Raw genomic sequence first — 27836 nt, forward strand, 5'->3', positions numbered from 1 at the left:
GAATGGAAAACCAATTTGCTCTATAAATTTTTACTCACATCAGAATAAAAAGTTAACAAAACAAATACACTCTGATAAACAATGTTAAAAGAAAAAAAGTTGGGTTTCTTCCCCAAAATTTCCTTAGCTCTTTCATAATCTCTACCACCTGCCTCTAAGCTAACAGATGACAAAAGAAAAATGTGAAGCAGACTGGTCTAGTGTTTAAAAGATGGGAAAACTGTAACATATTATTTCTTTAAAATGTTACCTATTATATTGTGAGAAACAGAGATCATTTAACATGTAATGAAGTCATATTTTCTACTGACAAAATTGTTTCTAGCTTATAGGGTGGAAACAGATACATGAAGTTAAGTCAAAAACACTTCTATAAAATCACAGAAACTTTTATTAAAAATATAGAAATATGAAGCTATTCTTTCTTGACATATTAGCCATCTAGGTCTATACATTTCTGAAGATGGTGTCTCTAGCTCTCTAAACCTTCCCAGAAGAATTCTGCATTCTTCAATTTACATTGATTGCATCATAACAGCAGTTTGAGCTTCCTCAAGGGACCTGAATCACATTCTCTGAATTTTAGAAACAAAAGAAGTCTGAAGGGGCAAGATTAGGGCTGTAGGGTGGATGGGGTAAGGTTTCTCAACAAAATTCTCATAGGACAATCCTTGTCAACCTTGAAGAATGAGCAAGTGCATTATCATGGTGGGAAAAAAATTCCTCTGCACAACTTTCCTGGTCTTTTTCTCACCAATGGCAGTCTTCAATAAGCACCCATAATCATCCCGTGTCATTGGAGAAAATATATTAAGAAAAACTCTTTGGCGTCCAAAAAAATAGTCACTATAACCTTCCGAGCTAACCTCTATGCCTTGAATTTAACTGGCCTAACAGATCCTCTCTGAAGCCTTTGTTTGGATTTGACCTTTTAAAGGCACCCTAAGCAGTTCTGGTGTGGCCCTGTGGGTTAATGCGTCAGACTCCAAAGCCATTTGAACTGCAAGGTCAGCGGTTCAAGCTCACCAGCTGCTCCTCAGAAACCCTGTACAGGGCCGCTATGGGTTAGAATTGATTCAACGGCACTTAACAACAACAAGAAGACTAAGACAAGTAAATGTATTACTGACCCAACTTGTCTACAGCCAGCCACTGATCACAGAGACATGTTTAAGCATGTTCTGTTGGGCATAAACCTATGCATGTATGAACTGGAACCCTAGTAACCCAGTAGCAATACTTTTTTACTTACTCATTTCAATATTTCAAACTGATACCACCTAAAGCATATTTTAAACATGTCAGAGATTCAGGTGGTCTAATTTCTGGTTTTGAGAGAGGTAAGACTTTTAGAGTATTATCAAGCTGAAGTGAAACAGTGGTACCAACAATGGGTTCAAGCTTTAACGATTGTGAGGATGGCGCATGATCACAGTGTTTCATTCTGTCGTGCATAAGATCACTATGAGTTGGAAGTGACTTGACAGCATCTAACAACACCTTACAGTTCTACACATTGACACACTTTTTAATTCTGAAACTAGCATGTCTAATATGTCTAATATTTCAGGCCACAAAGAGTGACTTAAAACATTGTTACAATATTATTAAATATACATGTCTTGAAAGAAATACCGATGCTACTCCTCCTAAATGTGTAACATGAGGGAGCTTCAAAATGTTTGTGGAAAAATGAAATGAAAAGATAATGGAATTTTTCCATGAACTTTTTGAAGCCCTCTCATACATCCTATTGGTACTTTATAACTTTTTACATAATGCCTCAACCTGGTGTAAAGCTTTGTTGTTGCTGTTAAGTACTGTGGAGTTGGTTCTGATTCATAATGACCCTGCACAGGGCTTCCAAGGCTGCAAAATCTTTACGGGAGCAGAAAGCCTCATTTTTCTCCGGTGGAACGGCTGGTAGTTTCGAACTGCTGACCTTCAGGTTAAGAGCCCGATTTGTAACCACTGCTACCAGAGCTTTACAAGGCTGAAAAAACCTAATGATTTCTCACCCTAATTTGGATTCAGGGTTATCTGTACCTGACCCTTCAATATTAGCTTGCCAAGGTCAGAGGATCAAGTGAACACCATCACTTCTATCCATGCCTTCCTCACCCTTGCTGAACCCTGCTAAAGAATAAAACAATCCACACTAGGGTTTTTTTTATAACACCCTGGGCAAAGGCCACAGATTGCAAACCATTTCCAAACACATTTCCAAACTGAAAACAGTGAAAGCCATCAAGTTTGAGCATTTCCCCATACCCCAATCTGTATGCAGACACATTTTCCCATAAAATTAACAAAAATTTGACATGAGCTAAAACCAAGTTCTTCCTTACCACCATCAACCAAACTTTTAGTCCTTCTAATAATTAATCAAACCTTTCTAATGAATCCCTCTCCTGTTGTATTTCACCTCATTTCCGCTGTTACACCCTTCTTTAACCTCATTTACCCATCCATAGCCACACTACCTGACAGTATTTTATACAGGTTCCCAACCTGTTCCAAAGACTCTATCCTAAACCAATGTAATGAACACTCTGGAATTCCTACATTCTAAACCAAATTCTGCAAATTACCCTCTCCCACTCAGGAAGGGCCACCTGACTCTGTTCACCAGCACAGCTCATTTTCCTCATATACAAGTAGCCCTTTGGAGGCTTATGTCCTCTGTATTTGTCATGTGACCTCCTGGTCATCCTTCAACATTCACTCAAGACTTCAGAGCCTGGCTCAGGATTTTTCTACCCCGTTCTCTGCCACCATTCTGAGCAGCTTAATGTTTGTGTAATCCTATTTCTGTTCATCTCCTTCACACCAATGATTTTCACTTTCTCTCCTACTTCCCATAGTCCGAGTGTGCATTCTTCTCCAGACACCATCCCCTCTGACTTGAGGACTTCTCACCTTCAGCTAGCTCCTCTCTGTTATTCTTCACCACTCTCTCCCTCAACTTCATTAAGCGTACATTCCCAGCAGCTGTTATGTTACAAATTCTTCTTAATCCCTTCTCATTATTCTCAAAATGCCTATTTCAATTTTTTTTTGTCTGTTTTCTTCCAAGTTACACTTTCTAAAACTGTCTTTACTCCCTTGTCTCTGTTTCTTCAACTCCAATTCATTCTTCAACCCAAAACAACTTGACCTCAATCCCCATCACTATACTCAAATTGTTCTTATCAATGTCACCATTGGCTTCCATGATGCTAAAATGGGCAGACTTCCAGAGGATTCTTAATTTTTTCTAAATAGACTTTATTCTTAAAATAGTTTTAGGCTGACAAAAGAGCAATGCACAAGGTACAGAGCGTTTCCATAATCCCTACTCTCCCTCTTGCAGAGTGTGATAGCTGGTACTGATGACATTGCTACTCGCAACTGCTTTTCCATGTTTGCATAGGTCAGTCTGGAGCGCAGTCGGTCGACTCTTTGCAATAGTAAGTTATGAAAAGAACCGCTCACAGCAGTACGTTGTTCCAAACACAGATGGACATTTCAATGCATGTCTTCTCAAAGTGGGAAATTCATCATTGCTTATGTAACGTTTATAGATTGCAAGCAGCAGGAGGTTACTGTACCTAGCCTTCAGCTCATCATGGCTTTGCAGCTGAATGATTTCATATTGTAGGTTATCAGGCACATCGGCTGGTTCCACAATGAACAATGTTAACAAAGACAGGCAATTCCATTTGCTTACTTTTCGTGTCCTTGAATCTTTCATTAAATGCCTCAATTAGTTTGTACATTCAACAGCACATTCAATTGTCATGGACAGCTTTTGTCCTTCCAGAGTGGGGAGATGCACTGTGTTATTCCTTTTGAATTGCATTTTCCACCGGCTTAATTTAGCTTCAAATGATTTCACATTTGAAAGCAGGGAGCTGAGAAGCTGGCTGGGGCACTACAGCTTGATGTCCAGCTCTGAGAGGTACTTAGTAATGTCCACCATGAACGCTAGATCACAATGCCATTTCTGTCATAAGTTCCCTGGCGGGTTTTCCCTTCATATCCATGAACTACCTTGACTTCATCCCTCAGTTCATAAAAACCCATGGGCATGTCCCACGTTCATGCCTTTATGACTCAGCTACCGCACTTCACAGTGATAAAAAGATCACCATACTCAAGTCAAAATCATTCTGTAACTTCTTAGACTGGGGCCATGAAACCCTTTGCTTTTGATAAAATTTATGCATGACACTACTGCTGATGTCACATTGTTGAGCTGCAATGACTATGAACAGAGACTTTCTTAGTGTACGATGCAGTGCCATATAATTAAATCACCTGGCTCAAGATTAAAATGATTCAGTTCTTTCTGGACAAATGCAGTTAACCCTCTTGGCGACCCAACCATGGCTGGAGCTCGATCTGTAATAAGGTCACTTAACTTTTTGAATGTTAGCTCAAGTTTTTTCATTTATAAAACAAGTCCCTCAAACAAGTTCTCACCTCTTGTAGTGCTATGCGTGGCTTCTAGTTGACAACAGTTCCTCTCATGTGTCAAACTATGCAGTTATTCCACAAACGAAAATGGCCAGTTGGGCAGTATTTGTTATGCCCGCTGTCTTGTCACAAGCCAAAGGGAAAAATCTGAAATCTCCAGCAGAATCCTTCAACGTTTTTCAATATTTTGTGTTAAGTCAGTAATCTGACCTGTGATGGTTCAAGACAAACTAACACTCTGCAACAATTTGACTTTGTCTGGTGTTCACAACTCCACAGTAGCCAACCATGCACTCTTTCACAAACTCTCCCTCTACAAGTCCTCGGCTTCTTTGCAATTAGCTCACTCACAACATAACTCATCTGAATAATGTTATCTCTGTCAAAATGAGGCCTAGTGAAAAAGTGGTTTGTGTGATTCCAAACTCCGCTGAAGAGCACTGATTTTATTCACACGCATCTGCCCTCATAGCAACACTACGCACAACAGAATGAAACAAACTGCACCATCCTCACAATTATTGTTACGTTTGAACTCATTGTTACTGCCACTGTGCCAATCCATCTCATTAGGGGTCTTCCTCTTTTTCACTGACCCTCCATTTTACCAAGCGTATCGTCTTGCTTGGACTGGTTCCTCCTGATAACATCTCTGAAGTATGAGAGACAAAGTCTTGCCATCCTGGCTTCTAAGGAGTATTCTATCTTGTTGTGGTTGTTAAGTGCCGTCGAGTTGGTTACAACCCATAGTGACCCTGCATAGGGTTTCCAAGGAGCAGCTGGTGAGCTTGAACCACCAATCCTGCAGTCCAAACGGCTTTGCAGTCTGGCTCATTAACCCACAGTGCCACACCAGTTCTTCTGACAGTCAACGGTACTTTCAATATTCTTCTCCAACACTACAACTCAAATGCAGGTATACTGTCAACTGGCCTGATGTGACATGACCATCTTGAACCTTTGCAAGCAGCATTCAATCAAGACAGTAGCCTGTCAATACCAACACACACAGGTGGCTGCCAACAATGGTATGAGTCTCCCTTGTTCCTCACACATTACTGGTGACCAAAAGTGTAGCCAGCCCCGACCCTGACCTACTCATTAGCCGGTGATACCACCCCACCTACTGCCTGAAGTTGAAGCTGCTCACCTGAGGATCGGGTGCTAGGTACACAAGCCCACACCAGGGGGCCATGAGCCCCACCTCATCAGCCAGCAGAATGCTCAGTGCTAGATCACTAGTCACACTTGGGCAAGGAGAAATACCTTCTATACCCAGACACCCTGCCCAGCTGCCTTCCAGGTCAGAAAAAGTTCTTCTGGGAACAAGGAGCCTCATGTCGGCCACCGTTAGAGTTGTGGAAAACTACTTCCAGATCAGGTGTCCTGGCACCAGACAACACCTAGGCCAGCAGGAACTCCATCAAGAACCAGGCATCACACTCCTCTACCTTCACCCCTAGCCCATGAGCTCCTTGGCGGGCAAGGGTGCAATACACATTGAGTGCCTTGCCTGCCAGAGTTTTCTCTTCTATGGGTTCTGCTTATACACCAGTTCTCTCCTTTGGTTTTTTTTTCTCTTTTCAAAACTCCTTTCCTTTATTTTTATCCTTTCAGTGCTTTCCTCTTTTCTCCTGTTTCTTTTTCTCCTTTGCTGCTTCTACTCTTGATTTTTGTTGGAAGAAGGGCAGCCAGAGTGCTCCTTGGAGATCAGGATGGCCAAACTTCATCTCTCATACTTTGGACCAGTTGCTGGAGAAGGATATCATGTTTGGTAAAGTGGAGGATCAGAGATAAAGAGGAAGACCCCTAGCGAGATGGTTGGCAAAGTGGCAGCATTGATGGGCTCAAGCGCGGCAAGAATTATGAGGCTGGCCCAAGACCGTTCTGTTGTGCATAGGGTCACTAAGTGCCAGTACTGACTCAATGGCACCTAACAACAACGTCTCTTTTCTCCTCCTCAATTTTGTTTATTGTGCAGTTTTATTTTTATTTTCTTTTCCCTTCTTTATTTTAATTTTCCCCTTTTCTTTTGAATATTAAACTCTTTTTTCTTGCTACTGTTTTCCCCCTGCTCCCCCCCCCTTTCATTTTCATTTTTCTGTTTTATTCTCTTGTTTGTTTGTGGGGGGTTTTTCCCCTTGTCTCACTCAAGGACAGATAGCAACTGTGCCCATAAAGCTACACCCAGACCTCCTGAAGCCACAACTACTGAACAAGGGCCACTACCCACTTGTGCACTATCTGATCAACAACAGGCAGCAGTCAACACCAGCCAAACCTGCCCCGGGTGTGCTACACAAACAGTGAACAGAGAACTGTGCACACACTTCGGTTCTCCATCACATTCACCAGTACACAGGAGATGAATATCTAAGAACTCACCAACATACAATCATTGATTCAACACCACAATGCCTCAGAGACAACAGACAATTTCAGTTCACATGAAGAAAAAAGACAGAGTGAAACAAACAAATGACCAAAATACAGAGCCAGAAAACCATTCTAAGGAAGAAATAGTATTGTGACAACCTGACAAGGAATTGAAAGGGATGATATTTAGATACCTTCAATACACTGATAGAAAAATCAAGAAAGTCACCAACAAAATTGAAGAAACACTTTAAGAACAGACTAACGTTTTCTAAAGACAAAACTTTAAAAAAATTCAGGAAAACACTGTAAGACCAGACTAACAAAACAAATGAGACACTAGAAACTATATAAAATGGCAAATGGAAATCCAGAGGATTAATACTAAAATCTGAAAAAAATATAATACATTGATTGGAAGGGCAAATAAGTAGAAATGAATCAGTGGAAGGCTGAAATACTGAACTTGAAGACAAACCTCTCCATACTAGATAGAGTAAAAATCAGAAAAAAAGGGAAAAAATCTGAAGAGAGCCTAAGATTTGAGTGGGATCCAATCAAGAGGAATAACTTATGTCTGGAGTTCCAGAACAGGAGAGACCAAAAAGAAAAGCAGTGAGAAAACTGGTGGAGAGTTGTTACAAGAAAACTTCCCTAATATTACGGAAGATGTGAAGATTACACAGTCAAGAAGCTGAATGCACCCCAAACAGAATAGGCCCCAAAAGAAAATCACTACAACATATCATAAGAAAACTTTCTAAAACCAAAGACAAGGAAGGAATCCTGACACCAACTCAAGAAAAACAAAGGCAAATCATCAGTAAGACAAAGTACTGCTATTTTTAGCAGAAACCATGCAAGCAGGAAAGTAATGAAATGACAAATATAAACCTTGGAAAGAAAAAACACTGCCGTCCAAGAATCTACACTCACTAAAATTGTCCCCAGAACACAATGACAAAATTAGGACACTTCCAGATAAACAGAAATAAAGTGGATTTGCAAAAACGGAACCAACTTTACAAAGAAATACTAAAGGGAGTTTTTGCACAGAGAACCAACAGCAGATAACAATCTAAGATTAACAAACATGACAACACTACCCAGAAGTATCCAAAGTAAAACAAACCTACAAGAGTGAAAATAGAGACTCAGAGATATCAATTTGTACCAAAAAACAATTACAGAGTAAATATAAGTATTAGTGTAGTTGCAGAATTTCCAAAGGGAGAGGAAGTCAAGCAAATTTCAAGGCAGACTAGACTGTTTTAACTTTGGTGAAGGAAAAAGCAATAGATGATAGGAGATTGGCAAAAAAAAAATGATAGGGGTAGGGAAAGACACAGGGAGGAGTCCAAGAGTTAAAGGCAATAGATTTAAATAATGTTATATACAAAATCATGCAGTAAAGTGATCTACCAGTAAAAGCATGGACAGACACACAGGCTGAATGGGTGTGGAGGCAGAGTAGAAGTACACCCATATATACAAGTTTGACAGAGAATGTTTGCACATGGATATTTACCTTTGCTGCAAATAGATCCATGAATGTGGTAGAACATACTTAAGGCAGAGTTATGCAAACTTTTTAGACATCACCAAGCACCTACAGGGAATGCGTCACTGGGTCTACAGGCTCAGGATTATAGTCTTGGGGCATAACATAGTCTACAAAGACAATGTCCTACATCCTAGTTTGTAAGTAGCAACTGGGGTCTTACATGCTCATTAGCAGTCATCTAAGGTACAGTTATTGGTCTCTCCCTATCTACAGGAACAAAGAGTGATGGAAACGGAAGTCACATTGAAGCAATTAGTCCAGTGGACTAATGGGTCACACGAGTATCAGTGTCCACAACCTTGAGGCCAGAAGAACTAGAAGGTACCAGCTATTACTACCAATTGCTCTGAAAGAGATCACATTGGAAGATAAAGAGTTTGAGAAAAATTTGGAACAAAAATCAACATCAAATAAGAGAGCAGGCTTACCAGTCTGATAGAAACTTTGAGACTCTGGGCCTTCCACACCCTCCAATTCTGCAGCTGAACTCATCACCGTGGCTCAATCTTCTGCCAAACAGTAGACAGGTCTAAGAGAGACTAGTACCAACAAGGCATGCACAACTTGGAAATAATCAATCATTTGAGATCAAAAGGGCAGCATTTACCCATGGACAAAATTCATAAGAGTTAGGAAAGAAGAAGAAATGCAAACAGGAAACCCAGGGAGGAAGTGGGATAAGTGATGTTACACTGAGGGGAAAGCAGTCAATGAGAGCAAACAGAATGCATGTAAATTATGGACTAGAAAACTAATGATCTGCTCTGCAAACTTTCACCCAATTCACAATATAGAAAAAGTTTTTAAAAACTTCTAAATGAAGTACTAAACAAAGTTCTTAGAGTCACTAAGAGATAAGATAATAATTATTAGAGCAAAATTACAATTATAACCCTAAAACTAGACCAAGCCCAACCCCTAACATTAAGGCTTGTCCTAACCATAAGCCTAACACTAAACAAAGTCCTAGGCCTACTAGCCTAGACTAGCCATAGTCCTAACCCTAACTCCTTGGTACCCTTCTCCCACCAAAAAAAAAACAAAACAAAAAAACGATGATGGTTAATCATATTATGCTATGTTAAAGAAAACACAAACAGCATCATTTATTATTTCATTTATATGAACTATCCACAATGAGCAAATACATAGGGACAGAAAGTTAAAAAATATATTTATTACTTTTCCAAATTAAATTATTTTCTAAAATGATTATGCTGCTCATGTATTTATATGCTATGTCTTTCTTCATCCTAAAATATTTTGTAAAGCACATTGTTATGGTTCAAGGAGACCATACCTGGAATTTTTAAACAGTTAAGGAAAACTCATATAAACCTCAAAGACAGGTTTATCTCTGCTGAATGACCAAAATTTCCTCCATGTTAAATTCTAGTCTTCTTTGAACTGGAAATTACTAATAATTAAACTTCAATTAACTTATAGTTGATTAAAGCTTAAAAAAATTAAATTTCATTACTGAAATTATTACTAATTTTGTACATGTTTTACAGAGGTAATCTTCTGATATTCACTAGACTTTACATCACAGTAAATCATTTTAAACTAAATGGAGGATTTCTAAGCAGCATTTACTTTACAGGATTCTCACAGTCACTTTTGTAAGCTTTCATTTGACTCACAGAAGACTGAAAAATAATAATTTCTACAGTTCTATTTCTCTATCCTTCCATATTCATTCGACCTTCTTAAGGCAAAGTTAAACATTTATTTTTCTGAAGGCTATAGTTATCAAGAGAGAGATAAGTAAGGACCATAAAACTAAGCCTTTAAATCACTTTTCCTCACGATTTACAAAAAGATTTAATTGAAGAGAAAAACATTTCTACAAGTAGACTATTATGAAACTTTTGCGGGGAGGAGGGTGTTAAGGTAATTCTTCAATGCAAATTATAATACTGTTAAGTGAAAAAAGAAATTTTGATACCTTAATTTTTTGTTCAACAAGGCAAATTCAGGATTCAGGACAGAGTATTTTTCACTGGAAAACACAATACAAATAATATATAGATAATGAGTATCATTTCTTTGGCAAACAAGTGAAATATACAGTTACATCTGTAAGGAAGAACGATTTTCACTTTTAGAGTACACTGAAATACATTAATGCAATTGACATGAGTTCTGGTGTGGCGCCGTAGGATAAGCACTGGACTGTTAACTACAAGGTTAGCTGTTCAAACCCACCAGCCGCTCCTTGGAAACCCTGTACAGGGTCGCTATGAGTCAGATCCGACTCTAAGGCACTTAACAACAATAAATTTACCCACAGGTGTATATTACATTACCACGTCTCAGCAAGTTACATATTACAAGTACTTAATTGAGCCCTCATGGATCTTAAAAATTTACAAATCCTACTCTGAGCCATTTGACAAATACATGTATTGTTGCTGTTCAGTGCCATCGAGTCGGTTCTGACTCATAGTGATCCTGTATAGGATTTCTAAGGAGCAGCTGGTGAGTTTGAACCGCTCACCTTGTGGTTCTAATCGACCTTATGGTCCAGTGCATTAACCCACAGCACCACACCAGGACTCCAAATCCATGTATTACTGGGAAGGAATTTCTTGGAATACTATTCAATTTTTATAGTTTTGTTGTTTTAGCTCTGAAAATGGAAATGGAGTCTAAATGGCAGAGAGAAGGCAACAGCTATTTAATCCCAACAACTTATTGTTAAGTGCCGTCGAGTCAGTTCCGACTCACAGTGACCTTGTGTAGGGGTTTCTGAAGCTGTGACTCTTTGTAGGAGCAGAAAGCCTCAAATGTCTCCTGCGGAGTGTTTCGTGGACTCGAACCACCTACCTTGTGGTTCCCTGTCCAGTGCTTATTTTACAGAGCCACCGCGCTCCCATTTTAACAACTGAGTAGGCAAAATAAAGAACGGAAGTGGTCAAAACCAGTAGGTAAGGGATTCCCCAGCTCGCCTGCTTACGCCTTCCCAAGTTTTCCCGCTAAATCCTCTCAAAACTGAACTTCAGGTAACATTAAACTCGGCCTGGTCTCCAAGGATAAGGCCAAGCCTTGCAGCCAGGCCTTCGCCACCGCTTCTCCGGCCTGCCTTCCCGACCCATCCCGGAGCTCCGCGCCCAGCCCCTCTGGGAGAAGACGCCTGAAAACCTACAAGGGGGTGGCGGGGAGGTCCGCCCCGCCCTGGAGCGCGTAGCGGAAAGGAGGGACATCCATGACTCACCGCCCGGCCTACAGCCACACCGCGCCATTTCCCCCCCGCCCCGGGCCCCTTCCCCCCGGCCGGGGCTCCAGCGCCCCCCAGAGTCTAGCCCCGTCCTCGCGGGGAGGCCCGGGAGCGCACTGACCTGAGCAGCGGGCACAAGAGGGAGGACGGCGCGCCCCTCCCCCACAGGGCCGCGCGCGGATCGCGAGCATGCGTGCCGGGGACCCTGCGCTGCAGGACAGCGGGAAGGGGAGGGGTGGAGCGGGGAGGGGCGGGGCCAAGGACCGGGCGGCGAAGCAGGTTGCCCCCAGGGCGGCGCGCGCCCCCCGCCCTGCCATTCACAGGCGTCTCTGGGCTGCGGTCTAAAGTCCGTCCTCCGGGTTAGGCGGAGAGCGCCCGGACGGGAGGGAGGGGAGCAGAGGGAGGAGACAGCCAGCGAGGCAGGAAGCTGCGGCTTAAAAAGGCCGCTCAGCCGGGCTCTCTCTCCCTGCGTTCGCCGTCTCCCAGCGCTCTCTCCGGCCCCGCACGCGCCTCTGCTCGCTCTGTGGCGCCCTTGCCCGCCGCCATGTACCGCTGCCTGGGCGAAGCGCTGCTGCTGTCCCGGGCCGGGGCCGCCGCCCTGAGCCCCGGGGCGACCGAGTCGGCCGCGCTGCTGGGCTGGGCCCGCGGACAGCCCGCCGCCGCCCCGCAGCCCGCGCTGGCGCCGTGCACCCGGCGACACTACAGCGAGGTGGCGGCCGACCGTGAGGACGACCCCAGCTTCTTCAAGAGGGTGGAGGGCTTCTTCAACCGCGGCGCCAGCATCGTGGAGGACAAGCTGGTGGAAGACCTCCGAACCCGGGAGAGCGAGGACCAGAAGCGGAACCGGGTGCGCGGCATCCTGCGGATCATCAAGCCCTGCAACCATGTGCTGAGCCTGTCCTTCCCCATCCGGCGCGACGACGGCTCCTGGGAAGTCATCGAGGGTTACCGGGCCCAGCACAGCCAGCACCGCACGCCCTGCAAGGGAGGTGAGTGTCCTGCCCGCCTGGCCCGCCTCCGCTCCGGGCCTTCTGCCGGCCTGCGGCGACGTATGCCAGCCTGGGGTGTCCCCCTTCCGCCCTCCCCGCCGCTGGGCGGACGTGTTCAACCCCCACATTCTCATCTGCCTGCATGGCGGTTTTCCCACCCAATACCAACACTTGGTTGGCCCTGAGTCCTTCCCCCAAGGAATCACCCTGGGCCCTTGACAACGTTGATGCTATATGCAGAAAGTCCGAGCACCGCTCTTTTCTCTTGTCCTGGTCGGTGTGTGTGTCATACAGGGTGGGTCCTGCGGATATGCACTTCTAGAAAAGGGAATAGCCAGCCCATCTGATTGTTCTCTGCAAGTTTTCATGTGCAACCGAATGCAAAACATGAAATCAGTTATTTTCTGAAAAATTTTAAACTTCGGTTTAAAACAGTTACCAATGAGACAGAAACAGAGAAAAGTGTATTGCCTTCCAGGTGTGAAATCTAGACAGTGCTCATAATCAAAGAAGTTTACTAGTTACACATTAATCTTGTATTTTACTACTCTGACAGCTTCTGCTTTATTTAAATTAAAAAAAAAAAAAAAAGTTAATATATGCGCAGTATAAGGTCCCTGACAAATAAACATCGGGCCGCCTGACAGTAAATCTAAAGGGTGTAAACTGCGAGACAGTCCGCCAACCAATGGAATGAAATAGCCCTGGGGGTGTGTGCAGCTCCTGGCTAGCACCAGATTTGAGCTTCTGGAAGAGAAGATAAAATATGTGGGGAAATGAGTGGAGTCAGTTATAATTGAGTAGGCACTGAGGAGCCCTGACAGGGAGAAAGATGTGGCAGTCTGCTCCCTAAAGATGACAACCTTGGAAACCCCATGGGGAATTTTTCCTCTATTCTGCAGGGTCGGGTCTTTGGACAGCCACCGGTTTTTCAGCTGCTAGTGAAATCCACGCAGCAGCTTTGCGGGAGAAAGACCTGGGGGTCTGTTCCCCTGCAGATTACTCACTGCCATCGATTGAGGAGTGATTCCCACTGTACTGGGCCTGTAAAACAGGGTAGAACTGCTGTAACTTAGAAACCCTAGGGTTTCTAAGGCTGTAAATCTATTTACTAGGTTGAAAGGCCCCATTTTTCTCTCCTTGACTGACTGGTGGGTTTGAACTGTGAACTTTGTGGTTAGCAGTCCAGTGCTTAACCAACTGCATCACCAGGGCTCCTTCCCCTAAAGATTTTTGTTGTTAAGTGCCATCTACCTATGCACAGCCTAAAGATTACAGTCTAGAAAACCCCATGGGGCTGTTTTGTTCTGTCACATGGTGTCATTATGAGTCAAATGGAACTTAATGGCACCTAACAAAAAACTCAGTTATCCCAAAATTTACAAGTTTGAATGTTTGTGGAATAGGCATCTATAGTCAGATTGCTTTCTTTGAGCAAATAAAAACTTTTTTCATCCTCCCTCCCCCAATAAATTCCATAGCCACACATCTGTAAAGGTAACCTCTAAAATAGGGCAAGAATATGTTTTCTCTTGTTTTAAAAAAAATGATGAAGAAGAAAGGTCAAAACTCTAAAAAAAATGATGAAGAAGAAAGGAGGTCCGGGGAGGTGAAAGTCTTGCCTAAGATGACTTGACCATTAAGTACAAAGACATTAGACTAGACTGTTCATCCCTTTAAACCTGGTCCAACTGACTGCTAACCAGAATTTTTAGAAGTCCATTCTCCACCAGGAAAAAAATTGCCTGGTGTTCCTAGCTGGGGAGCAAAGGTTGCTTTAAACAGTTTTATAATTTACTTTCATTAGCTAAATTTGTGTCGATACCATCCACTTCTGTTCTGTGACTTACCTTTGGAAGTTTAGTTTTCTTTCAACTCTGATTCTATAAAATCAAGGCTTGAATCCCTTTGACCTCTAGATTTCCCTAGTAGCTCTAAAAGTATATGAACATACAGACTGTCAATTTAATACATCTATCGGTAGCATTGCTTTCCTTCTTCCTACCACTCCCTTTTGAAAACAAGAATAGAAGTGCAGACTCCTGGAAAGCAACAAAGAAGGATGTTGGAAGCAGACGCAAAGTATAGTAAATATGAAATTGCACCATTTCATAAAAGTGGACATCAAGTTTATAGTCATTGTTTAGTAAATTCTCTTACAGCAAGTAAAGTTTACCATAGTTTGTCATTCCTCCTGTTGCCATGGCAGTTTTCATATCACCATATTGAACCAAGCAACAATTTGCATGAGTCACACCAATGCTCTGTTACTATAGCATTTGCTGGTACTGGTGTGATACACAATCTACTTTTGTGTTTATCCCTTGTGCCAAAAGGCATATAAACATAGAGAATCTAGAATGGTAATAAATTAATTATAGAAAGCATTACAAGAGCATATAATATGAAGGCAGATTGGCATTTATGAAGTAACAAATGTATTATTATGTTCATAAATTTGGAGACTTTTCCTGAAGAGAATAGACTTGGGCAAGAGTGCTGTTTCTACTATGTTGTCATCCAACTCATCATGACCCTATATAGGATGTCGTAGGCTGTAAATCTTTATAGGAGCAGAAAGCCTTATCTTTCTCCTATGAAGCGGCTGGTAGATTCGAAATGCTGGCCTTGTGATTAGCAGCCCATTGCATAATCCACTACACTACCATTTTTTAAGCTGTTTATATAGCTTCAAAAATGCAGACCACTTAAACTAATGAACAGTTGATGATCAATCAGCAAACTATGGGTTGCTTTTCAAGACACTCCAAGATCTCCTTATTTATCGCCTTCATCTGATTGCAGAGAATATGCATTCTATGAGGGATTTATAGTCAGTGGCATTCCCTTCCCCCCCCCCCCCCATTTGAGCAATTTAGAGTTTTTGTTGATTTAACAGAAGGTTGTTAACTTGCTTGATCTGCTCTGGACTCAGAAATATAGAATATATTAGCTGATTTGAGATATTTAAAATGTTTTGGGTAATCCTTATGAATTTCATGAAGTCTTTTGCTCTGTAACATTCTTTGGCCCCTTTTCCACCCCACATCTTTTTCAGAACTGCTTCCTCTCCTAATATTGTTGGCAAAATGCCTTTTTGGCTCCTCTTCATCCTTTTCTAACCCTCAGATTTCCTAGATTTAAATATTTATGAGTGACCTTACATGTGAGTTTTCTGAAGTGAAATTCTCTAGGCTAAAGCAAGCAATGATCTGATTATAATATCTGTAAGGGAAACAGGTGATTTTAAGACCTGGAGGTTATTGATACATAGTTTATTTCAAGTAAACATTTAATGATGCAAATTGTTTTTGTGCTCCTTTCTTCCCACTTACTGTATTTAAGCAAGACCATTAGATTGGACACTACTAAAGACTGACAAAATAATCTGCTTGCTATTCGATTTAAAAAATATTTTCAACAAAGAGTAATGTCATTGGAATAGACATGTCATTGAGAAGATTTGTTCATCAATTCTGGTGTATTTGAAAACATTACTGGGTGATCTGTTAATATAATAATTCTCTGTTTTATTGACCATAGTTCTGCCTGAAACCAACCAGAAGGAAGTGAATTTTTTAAAAGTCACTGTGGGAGAAAAGTACACATTGATAATCTCAATGCATTGATGTAGAAGTTCATTTATTTTCTCTTCTAGCCTGCCCTCATTCCCTATATGCCTTGGTATCTTTTTCCTGCAGAGCGACTGGTGGGTTTGAACCACTGACCTTGAGGTCAACAGCCCAACACTTAACCCACTGTGCACCCAGAGCTTTTTATTAACTCAGTATCCTTGTGGAGTCCTGGAGTGGTGCTGCGTGTTAATGCGCAAGGTTGGTTTGAACTGTAAGATCTGCAGTTCAAGCTTACCAGCCGCTCCTTGGAAACCCTGTACAGGGTCGCTATGAGTCAGAACCGAATCCACAGCACTTAACTACAACATCCTGTGAATGATTGTTCTGCCTATCACTGGACTTTCTGAAATAATGGCGACCTATAAATAGATTTCCCTAATACATTATTTAGCTACACAAATACCAATTTTTAAAAACCTGTGTTAACTCAGTGACTGGTTTCGTTTTGTTTCTTAGCAATATTTCATTCTGTTCTCAGAGCAGCTTACACAGCAGTTTAGGTCCCCGTTTAAACAATTTCTACATGAGTTGTTCATTGACATTGGTCACAGTCTTCACAGTGGGTAAATGTTCTCATTATTTCCATTCTGGGTGTTCAGCATTAGTTTCCATTAATCTAGTGTCCCTGCCCCACTTACATTTTCATCCTTGTTTTAAAGTAATTGTTAACCATTTGATCTCATATATCCAAACCAAACCAACTGCCGTTGAATTGATCACTACTCTTAACGACCCTAAAGGACAGAGTAGAGCTGCTCTTAGTGTTTCTTTGACTGCATGTAATTTAAAGGAGCACAGTGCTTATGAGTGGTACTGTTTGTTTTTTCTTTTTCTGTTTTGTTTTGCCAGTTTGTTTTTAGTTATAAGAAGACAACCTTGGATTAGTTTTGGTTCAAGATTTGAAGTGTCTCAGGACAGTAGACTCAGTTCGTTCTCCAGTCTCAACCAGCCCATTGAGTCTGGGTTGTTTAGGATTTTGAGGTTCTATTCCACATTTTTCTTCCATTCAATCAGGGTCCATCTGTTGTAGCCCTGATTAGAATGGTTGGTAGTGGCAGTCGAGCACCATCTAGTTCTTCCTGGTCTCAAGATACACGAGGCTGTGGTTTATGTAGACTATTTGTCCAGTAGACTAATTTCTTCTTTATTTTTCGCTCTTGTGAGACCAATAGTTCTATCTTAGATGGCTACTTGTTAACTTTTTTTTTTTTTTTTTTTTTAAGGTTTTTATTGTGGATTGAGTGAAAGAGTTCAGGGCACATCATCGGTTTCACATTCAAACACTCATATACCTTGTCTCATTACATTGATTATAATCCCCTCCACATACCATCAGTTAACAGAGTTTCTATCCTCTTTAGCTTTTTTTGGTGGGGGCGGGGGGCGGAAACTTTGCCTTTTTGGAATTTACAGTCTCAGCTTTTAGGGAAGGTTTTTACATTTATCTGTGGGTATCCAGGGCTCATGTATAGAATTACTAACCAGCATAACTGAATAATTAGATAAGGGACATTTTGCTTTGTCTGCTAGGTGGCTAAAGTCTGATCCTCAGAGCCTATGGTTTGGACGGTCAGCAACGCTTGGGCCCACAGGGACTTGAACTCCTGACCAGGTCTGCACAGTCTGCATCAGATTCCCCCTTATTTATTATTTGTTTAAGGGACGCTGCCTGTTTTAGGCGGTCAGTGCGAATTCCTCAGTCTTACCCACTTGTTAACTTTTTAAAGATCCCATTCACTACTCACCAAACTAGAGTGCGTGTAGAATATAACGTTATTAACTATATTATGCCAGTTGACCAAGATGTTTATGAAACTATGGTCTTAATCCTTCAAACCCAGAGGTGTTTGGTTGTGTCCTCCTTCCCCTAAATACTGGGAATTACTGAAAACGAGGGTGTGTGCCTTAGGATACGTGGCCACCTTGTACAGATTAAAGGCAAAATAGACTCTCAGCAAAAGGGAGAGAGAATGAGAAACAGGTCTTTGGTAACACTGAGTAGCTGCCTCAATCCTTACTTAAAACTAGTGCTACCTCTGGACTTGGAGTCCTGGTGTGGTACTGTGGGTTAATACGCTGGACTGCAAAGTCGGCTTGAACCACAAGGTTGGCAGTTCAAGCTCACCAGCTGCTCCTCAGAAACCCTATGCAGTGTCACTGTGAGTCAGAACCAACTTGTGATCGAAACCCTGGTGGCATGGTGGTTAAGTGCTCAGAAGTCCACTGAAAGATTGGCACTTTGAACTGTGTAAGCCAGATGTGGGCAACCGTTTATCTGCCAAGAAAATTTTGTACGCGAGCCATACAAAATTACCTTAAAAAATTAGCCTGCTATAACGTGATAGATTCCTGGTGTGGTGCTGTAGGATCAGCACTGGACTACAAACCACAAGGTCGGCAGTTCAAACCCACCAGCTGTTCCTCAGAAACCCTATACAGGGTCGCTATGAGTTGGAACCGACTCAACAGCATTTAATAACAACAATGTGATGGCTGGAACTGCAGTTGCCTTGGCAGGGCCAGACCAAATGATTTCTCTGACCTCATATGGCCCACAGGCCAGCCGTTCCCCACCCCTGGTGGTGGTGTTGTTCTGTGCCGTTGAGTCGGTTCCGACCCATAGCAACCCTGTATAGGGTTTCCGAGACTGCCCGACCTTGCAGTTTAAACGGCTTTGCAGTCTGGCGCATTAACCCACAGCGCTACACCAGGACTCCACCCCTGGTGTAAGTCCTCCAAAATCTACATGCTTGACATCAATAAAATTGCTTACATAGGGTCAGAACTGACTCCACAGCACAGCTACCATCACCAGGGTCTGACTCTAACTCCATTTTGTCCTCAGCTCTGTTTGGAAAGGTGACCCCTGAATGTTTGATGATAAACAAGGGAGGCAGAGCTTGCCCTCAGGAAGAATGTGATTGAAAGTACACTAGCCAGTATTAACTTTCCTCCACATATTCTTAATGATTTACCACAGAAAGCCGGTCAGAACCCTGGTGGTGCTACGGGTTAGGCCTTGGCCTGCAAACTGCATGGCTGGCAGTTCAAACTACCAGCCTTTCAGTGGGAGAAATAGGAGGCTATCTGCTCCTGGTAAGATTGACAGTATTGGAAACCCTATTTAGAGTGTTAGACTCCCACCGAGTGATGGTAGTGGATTTGGTTTTCCGTGTAGCCACTCAGAAGAAATCACTTCAGCTAACCAGTCAGAATATTTTTACTGTTAATTTCTGGTGCTTTAATATTTCAGACCTGAGTGGCCTCTGCAGAGTGGTTACGAGTCGGGCTGCCAACCACAAGGTCAGCAGTTCCACGGGAGAAAGATGAGGCATTCTACTCCTGTAAATATTTATAACCTCGGAAACCCTTTACAAGGTGGCTATGAGTGGGAACCGATTCCTCAGCACATAACAACAAGATTTCAGCCCTGAGTGGCCTCTGGATAGAGGAACACTTTGTAGTTGCCTGGTTGCTCTGTGCTACTCTGACTCAGAGCTCATGAATCACTCTCTCCAATAAAGCTCTTTTGGCTTTTACTGAAAGCGAACTCCAGGTTGTTACTCTACAACAGAACCCATTAGGCGCTCTGTGGAATCAAAATGTGCAGGTGTGCTTCTGTAAAGATTTTACAGCCTTAGAAACCCCAGAGCTGAATTTTTTTTTTTTTTTTTTTCTAGAGTGGTACTGACCATAGGATACTTGGTGTGGAGCTGTGGGTTAATGCACCAGACTGCAAAGCCGTTTGAACTGCAAGGTTGGCGGTTCAAGCTCACCAGCTGCTCCTCAGAAACCCTATATAGGGTTGCTATGGGTCAGAACCGACTCGACAGAACTTAACAACAAGACAAGTGTATAATGTACTCAGAGGACTTGTCTGTAGTCATCTACTGAGCACAGAGACGTGTTTAAACACATTCTGTTTGGAATAAACTGGAACCCTTTAGCAGTATTTTATTTACCCTCATGTTAAGTATCCAGTGTAACGTGAGACTGTGTCGTCAACACCCAGTCAGTTCTGATTCATAGCGACCCTGTATAGGGTTTCCAAGGAAGGCTGGTGAGTTTGAACTGCTGACCTTGCGGTTCAAACCGACCTTGAGGTCCAGTGCTTATCCTGTGGTGCCGCACCAAGACACCTGTTACTGAAAGACAAGAATAAAGACCATTTACAACCTGTTGTTAAAGTGCCATTGACTCAGTATAGCGTTTCCGAGGAGCAGCTGGTAGGTTTGAACTGCCAACCTGTGGTTCGCCACAGCATCACACCAGGAAGGAGCCCATTTACCCTCATAGATCCACATACACAGTTTTTGCTATTTCAAAATTTTGCATACCATGGCAACTACCAACAGACACTGCATTTTTCTTGTGTCCTTTTTAGTGACCTGATTGGCTTTCATCAGCTGTCACCAAAATAACAAGTGTCTCCTGTCTAGAATCCTGGTGTAGTGCTATCAGATAAGCTGGTCTGCTAACAAGGTTGGCAGTTCAAACCCACCAGCCGCTTTATGGAAACCCTCTATGTTGTTATTACATGCCATTGAGTCAGTTCTGACCTGTAGAGTTTCCGAGGAGCGGCTGGTGAGCTTGAACTGCCGACCTTACAGTCCAGCACATTAACCCACAGCACCACACCAGGACTCTATAAAAGTCAGAACTGACTTAGCAGCAACAGGAGCTAGAGAATGAATCCCTGTCTCCCTCATTACTGGTAACCACTAATAACTTATTTTTGTTGATTCATAGCAACCTTGTATAGGGCTTATGAGGCTGGGCTCCTGGTGTGGCACTGTAGGATCAACACTGGACTTTGAACCACAAGGTTGGCAATTCAAACCCACCAGCTTCTCCTTGGACCTTGTCTAGGGTCGCTGTAAGTCGTAACCAACTTAATGGCACTTAACACACATGGTAAATGATCTTTATTCTTGTATTTTAGTGACAGGATGTAGGGGTGATGGGAGGGTGCTGAGGACAGCCTCTCACATTAGACTGTATACACTATTAAAACCTCCTTGGCAACTATTATCTCCTATCCTTGGGGAGTGCGGAAGGTCCGTGATTCAAGCCCACCAACTACTCTGCAGGAAAATGATGAGGCTTTCTGTCTGCTCCTGCAAAGATTTTAAAGCCTCAGAAACCTTATACCTGGTTACTATGAATCTGAAGCAGTTTTTAGTGAAATATGAAACTGTGTTATCATTATTTCATAAATACACTAGGCTACAAGGTTGACTATTCACATTCAACTGTTCAAATTCACCAGTTGCACCTCAGAAACCCTTAACTTAACAGCAACAACATACCTGGGAATAAAGACTCCCTGATGGAATCCACCAGCCACTCTGGGGGAGAAAGATGAGGTCTTCTGTTCCCACAAAGATTTCCAGCTTTGGAAACACTGTACAGGGTTACTATGAGTGAAAACTGAACTGACAGCACACTACTCCCACCACGCATTCGATTGTCACTTATTCTTCCTGTCATTTGTGTGTGTGCGTCCATCTAGCAAGTTTGCCTTGGCAGTAGAAACACCACGTGGATAAAGAAAAAGGCTTACTGCTCATTCATTATGCAGAGTGTGTTTTGCAAGAATTGGAGCATCAGTAATTGGAGGATAAGCACCCGTGTGTATTAAACAATAAAACTGGCCGTTTAAAAATTAAGTATAAGAAAGAAAAATTGAACTTGTGCTTTCTGGCTTGTAGTGGGAAGAAAAAAATAGATTTAGTAATGTTGCTCATAATTTAGATTTCCACAGGAAGATAGTTGTTTTGAGCCTGGGTGTGACACTGTAGTATAAACACTTGACTGCCAGTCAGCACTTAACAAATGTTAGGGATATTGAGGATTACACTTGGAACCAAAGAAGATTAAAATATTAACTTGTGGGTGTTAAAAAGTTCCTAGACAAAAGTCTTGGTGTGGCACTGTAAGATAAGCACAAGATTACTAACCACAAGGTCAGTAGTTCAAACCCACCAGCCACTCCTCAGCTATACAGGGTCACTGTGAGTCATCTTGCAGGGAACTTAACAACATAACAATAGTCTCTGATAAGACTTTTCTTGGTGTTTTGTTTATTTTTCTAGTTATTTTGGATCACAGGTCTTTACAAGGCAAGGAAAGAAGAGGAAAAAAAAAAAAAAGGCTAATACACTTTAACAAAACAACATAATATCGCTTTAACATACATATATTGTCATTGTTGTTAGTGTCATCAGGTAGATTCCCATTCATAATGACCCTGTATAGGATTTCCTAGGAGCAGCTGGTGGGTTTGAACTGCTGACCTTGTGGTTCACAGTCCAGTGCTGATCCTACAATGTCACATCAGGATTCCAAGTGATATTTGAGATGGGAATTCTAGGAAGACAAAAGACAAGGATACTACAAGCAGTGACAACAATGTGCAGTTAAAACATACGCTACTATTTCCAATTCCCTGCAGATCATTATGAACCAAATCTGTTCCTTATAATTCTTTTCTGTCCCATATACTGCCATCTTTGCTACCTGGGTCTCCACAAAAAGTTTTGGAATCATCTTTGACTCTTTTTCTCGGTTCACCTCCTATACTCAGCCTATTGAGAAATAATCTTGTCCTTTCTTCAAAATGGTTTATCTGTTTTTTCCTCTGCTAGTCTGTTCCCATAACATCCCGCCCCCCTCAAACACGAACACCTTGGCAGAAGCAACCCCTCTTTTGCCTTAGCTAAAATGACCTTTCCCCATTTCCAAGAACATAGGCTTGGAAAGGGCAGTTCAAGACCCTTGTCATTTCTCTTAAAGCTGTACCTGAGAGAGCTGTACACTGCCTTCACAGAGGCCTACACAACAAAACAAATACTAGTAACATTGTTGTTGTGAAATGCCTTTGAGTCTGTTCTGACTCACAGCGACCCTGTGTAGCTCAAACCACCAACCTTGCAATACGGCACATTAACCTGCAACACCACACCAGGACTCCTGCAGTAATAATTACAGTTCATTTATTGAGCTCCACATGTATGCCAGGCATTTTGCTAAGAGCTTTTTATGCATTATTGCTTTCATGCCTCACAATCTCATGAGTTGTACTGTCTGTCCCAATTTTCAAATGAAGATACAAAGGCTAAAGGTTAAGCACCTTTGCCAAGGTTGCACTGCTAGTTAGGATTTAGAATTCAGACTCCAGCCATCTGATTGTGTGCCCACCTTCTTAATTATTATTGTCTGGAATTTATTCAGGTACAAAGTTACAAATTGTACCTGAGAGTAACCGTTGACTGAGCATAATATCATCTACACAATGACTCGTAACACTGGATTACAGAAACCTATGAAATTTATTTAAAATGATCAGAAGGTTGACCTTCTTCCAAAAAAAAATTATATTCAAACTGTTTTGCATATAGAACTTGTTCATAGATTATATCTTTATTGAGCCATTTATTCTAATTACTAAAACAATGAAGGAGTCTTGATATAGTACTGTAGGATAAGCACTGGACTATAAACTACAAGGTTGGCAGTTCAAACCCACCAGCTGCTCCTCAGAAACCCTATACCGGGTCACTATGAGTTGGAACTGAATCAGTGGGACAACAATGAAACAATATTATAAATAATGTCAACATTGTTTCCAAGGAGCAGCTGGTAAGTTTGAACTGCCAAACTTGTGGTTCACAATCCAATGCTGATCCTACAATACATTTTGTACACATTGGGAAATAGTAGGATTTATATGAACTCTTTAATCCCTTTTACCAAGAAAGAAACCAAGGATGGTAAGTACCCATTTTGGAAGTTTACTGAGTAAGGCTTGTGTTCATTATGAACTATAGATTCCAGATGAATCAATTTTTCCATTATGGGTAGTCCTCCAGGCCCACCCAACTCTATGCTTAATTAAGGAGCATTCCTTAGTTCACAGAGATTTCTGAAAGGTAACCTGTTCATTACATGTGTTTTAATCGCCTGTTGTGTGTCAGGTTACCAAGCTTAGTGCTGGGGGAACTATCCCTAAGAGGTTTTGTTTTTTTCAAGCTGTACTTTTTTATTTTTCATTGATCTCCAACAGAGTCCAAAATACCTTCTGTACTGTGTTCTCATTTGACTTTTAGCTCAATGTTCTGTTTCTACATTTTCCCTTGCTGGATCCAGTCAATAAGTGACCATTGAAATACACAGGGTGAGGTGGCACCGTTCAATAAGCACTGGACTGCTAACCGCAAGAGTGGCAGCCCAGCCCACCAGCCTCTCCTATGAAGCCCCGTGAGTCGGAACCGACTCGACAACGCTTAAAAACAACAACCACGGCAGTGGGAGTTAACAGATGACATGACAGACTTGACAGTTTTGATCTGGAAGCAGAGAGGTTTGGGTAGGAATTTAGAGAGAGGGAAAGGTCATTTCAGGTAAGGAAAAAGGGAGGTGGTTTCTGCCAAGGTGTTTGTGTTTGAGGGGGCGGTGTCATGGGAACAGACCAGCAGAGGAAAAAACAGCAGAGGAAGGACAGCATTATTTCCCAATAGGTTCCCAAAACTTTTTGTGGAGACCCATTTAGCAAAGATGGCAGTATCTGGGACAGAAAAGAATTATTAGGAACAGATTTGGTTCAAAATGATCTGCAGGGAATTGGAAATAGTAGCGTATGTTTTAACTGCACATTGTAGTCACTACTTGTAGTGACTTGTAGTCTCTTGTCTTCCTATAATTCCCATCTCAAATATCAGGTTTGTAAATAATTGATATGAAACTGGGTATCTGATGTTTTGAGCTTTTTCTGTATAACAGGCTGCTTTTGCTAAATGTAATCTAACTTTAAATTCATTTCCAAGAACTGCTGATGGAAAGGTATGACTAATTTACTGTTCATTCTTCTCAGAAAAAGAAATTAACCAAGTACCTTTTGATGCATAATCTTCCCTGTATCCACTGGACAGTAAGTTAAATACTTAAGCTTAAAACAAAGTTACATGTTTTATAGATGTGCCTTAGGAGCAGGGACAACATAAGCAGTTTGCAATTGACTGCTGACGTAAAGCTTGAGGATTCAAACCCACCCAGAAGAAGGCCTGAGATCCAAATAGCAGCTCTGTTCTGTAACTCATGGGATCAGCTCCACGGCCACTCACAGCAGCAGCAATGTATCAATGCCAAGACAGTGACTGGGAAGGATGTATGCTGAAATCAGAAAGAGTGGATGGTCATCAATAAGGAAACAGGAGGCACAAGTCAAGGGAAGCCTCAGCTTTTGCTGTATTTATGTTTATTTTCCAAATGTTTTATTGTGAATTATGGGATAGTTCACATGGGAGAACACCAGCTCCACACTCATCCCATAGTATATCATTTCATTGCCATGGCTACAATCCCCTCCATGCATCACCAACCATCCAAAGGGCATACACTACAAGCATGCACCCCGGATCGTCAAAGTCCCCAACAGCTCCATCTCTCCACATCACCACCCCAGCCTCCATCTCAGGCATCACTGCCTCTCCGGGTTGGGGGACCCCCCCTCCGCTCCCCTCCCTCGATGGTCCCAGGGACCTCCGCTCTTAGGCTGAAAAGTTAATCACTCCCCTCCTTGCTAAAAAAACATCTACCTTTATATTTCCAACCCTCACCATCAGTCCTGATAACAATTATTCACCATTGTATCACAAGAGATCCATCCGGATTTTATTTCATCAGCCCCGCCCAGACAGATTGGATACTACTCAGTGGAGATTCCACCTTCCTCCATGCCCTATGAATCTAGCCTCCCTCTTGAAAACTTGTAAGCCAGTCACTTCTTGCCTTTGTAGCCCCACCCCACCCCCCTTTCTGGGTATCCAACGTCCAAGTTGCTCATCCCCATCTACACTGTGCATGGAGGGGGTGGGAATGATCCCTGCTGTAAGGATTTGTTCCCTTTTTTAAGCTATTGCATCCATAGGTGCAGGCCAAGTTCATCAAATTGTATCAGATTACTCTCTTTTCCCTATTCTTTCTTCTTCTGGTTGAGCTCTGATCATTGTATTTACATTTTGATGTGAATGTAGGTGTGTCTCATGTAAATTAAAATCTGAAGAGAAGAGATAAAATATCTTATATTCCAGTTTTCTAACATCAGCTAAAGAATTTGGTAATGGGATAGAATGTTTACCTGCTTTCTTCCACGGAATAGTACAATGCTGTCGAGAGCACTTAAGGTGTATGAGTTTTCTTAGTCTCTTTACTCTTCTGGGTTGTTTTGGGGTTTTTTTTTTAAGTTTTTATGTGAATTATCTGGGTTTACATGGGAAAACATCAGTTTTACATTCATCCTATTGTATTTCGTTTCAGTGCAATGATTATAATCCCCTCCATGCATCATCAAACAACCAAAGGGTACACCCTCCAGGTCTGCCCCTGGCTGTCTAGCATACAGCCCCTCTCCCTCCCTGAGTCCAGTGTCCCCATCTGTCCACATCATCGTCACTGCCTCTCTGGGTAGGGTCCTGCACTCTCTTCCCAGGGACCTCCACTCCTGGACTGCAAAATAAATCAGTCGCTCCCCTCCTTTTGTTACAAAACATCTACCTTTACATTTCTGATGGCAATTATTCACTATTGTACCACAGGAGCCTTATCCCCATCTCCTTTCATTAGCCCTGTCCTAACAGGTTGGAAATCATTCAGTGGAGATTAAACCTTCTCTCTCATTCTGTCTGGAAGTAGGCTTCCTCTTGAAAGCTTATAAGCCAGTCACTTCTTGCCTTTGTAGCCCCCCACCCCCTATTTTGGGTAGCCAATGTCTAAGTTGCCCATCCCTGTGAACTCTGTGTACTGATGGGGTGGGAGTGATCCTCGCTGTAAAGGTTTGTTCCCTTTTTTGAGTTACTACATCCTTAAGTATAGGTAAAGTTCATCAAATTGTAGCAGGTTACTCATTTTTTTCCCTCTTCTTTCTTCTTCTATTCGAGTTCTGATTATCCAGCCACTGAAGCCAGGTCAAGTGGGTACAGTCTGCAAGTATAGGTGTTCATGTGCGTCTTCCCTCACTTCACATCAGCTGGATGCTTCACTCTCTGCTCTGGTGCTCTGTGGCCATGTCACTGCCTAGGGGCCCAAAAGTCCCCGATTCTTGCCATACTGCTGACCAACCAGGTCTCCACCCGGGTTCAGAGAAGTCTATTGAATGTGGTAGGACTTAGCTCCCAACTTCATTGCTGTTTTTCCCCCCTCTTCTCCTTATCGGCAACCTGTGTGGTCATCAGCCAGATCACATGACTGGCTTGAGTCTCCCTTGATTCTTAGTCTTGGAAGGGAGTTTGTCCTGAGGGGACCTGACCACTTCCCTTGATGGCTCGGGGGTGAACTGCTTAATTGTTCTCGTAGTAGTCAATCAGCCTGCCGTCATTGTTGTTGATTTTTCCTGCGGGTCGAAGTATCTTCTGTTCTTCTAGAAGTACCTTCTGTTCTGGCTGCTCCCAACTGGTCTACTTGTCCTTTCAAGTGGAAATTTCCCACCTGAGATGATTCTGGATAGGGTTCAGGATTCCGCCTATGGTCTTATGCAATGCAAAGGCTCCACAGGAACCTCTTTCACTGGACAACTTCTAGCCCCCTTTAAGGTATTC

At 42.4% G+C, this 27836-nt stretch overlaps 1 protein-coding gene across 1 annotated transcript in view; it reads left to right on the forward strand.

Annotated features, from left to right (window-relative positions):
- The first annotated feature begins 12127 nt into the window (after positions 1-12127).
- Positions 12128-27836, forward strand: part of GLUD1 (glutamate dehydrogenase 1) — a 47306-nt gene continuing 31597 nt past the window's right edge. The window contains exon 1 of the mRNA XM_006875912.1: positions 12128-12607. Coding sequence (XP_006875974.1) covers positions 12163-12607 — 445 coding nt within the window. The 5' untranslated portion in view covers positions 12128-12162. The remainder of the gene's footprint in view (positions 12608-27836) is intronic.

This window comes from Chrysochloris asiatica, unplaced genomic scaffold (genome assembly GCF_000296735.1).
Source record: "Chrysochloris asiatica unplaced genomic scaffold, ChrAsi1.0 scaffold00346, whole genome shotgun sequence".
Lineage (NCBI taxonomy): Eukaryota > Metazoa > Chordata > Mammalia > Afrosoricida > Chrysochloridae > Chrysochloris > Chrysochloris asiatica.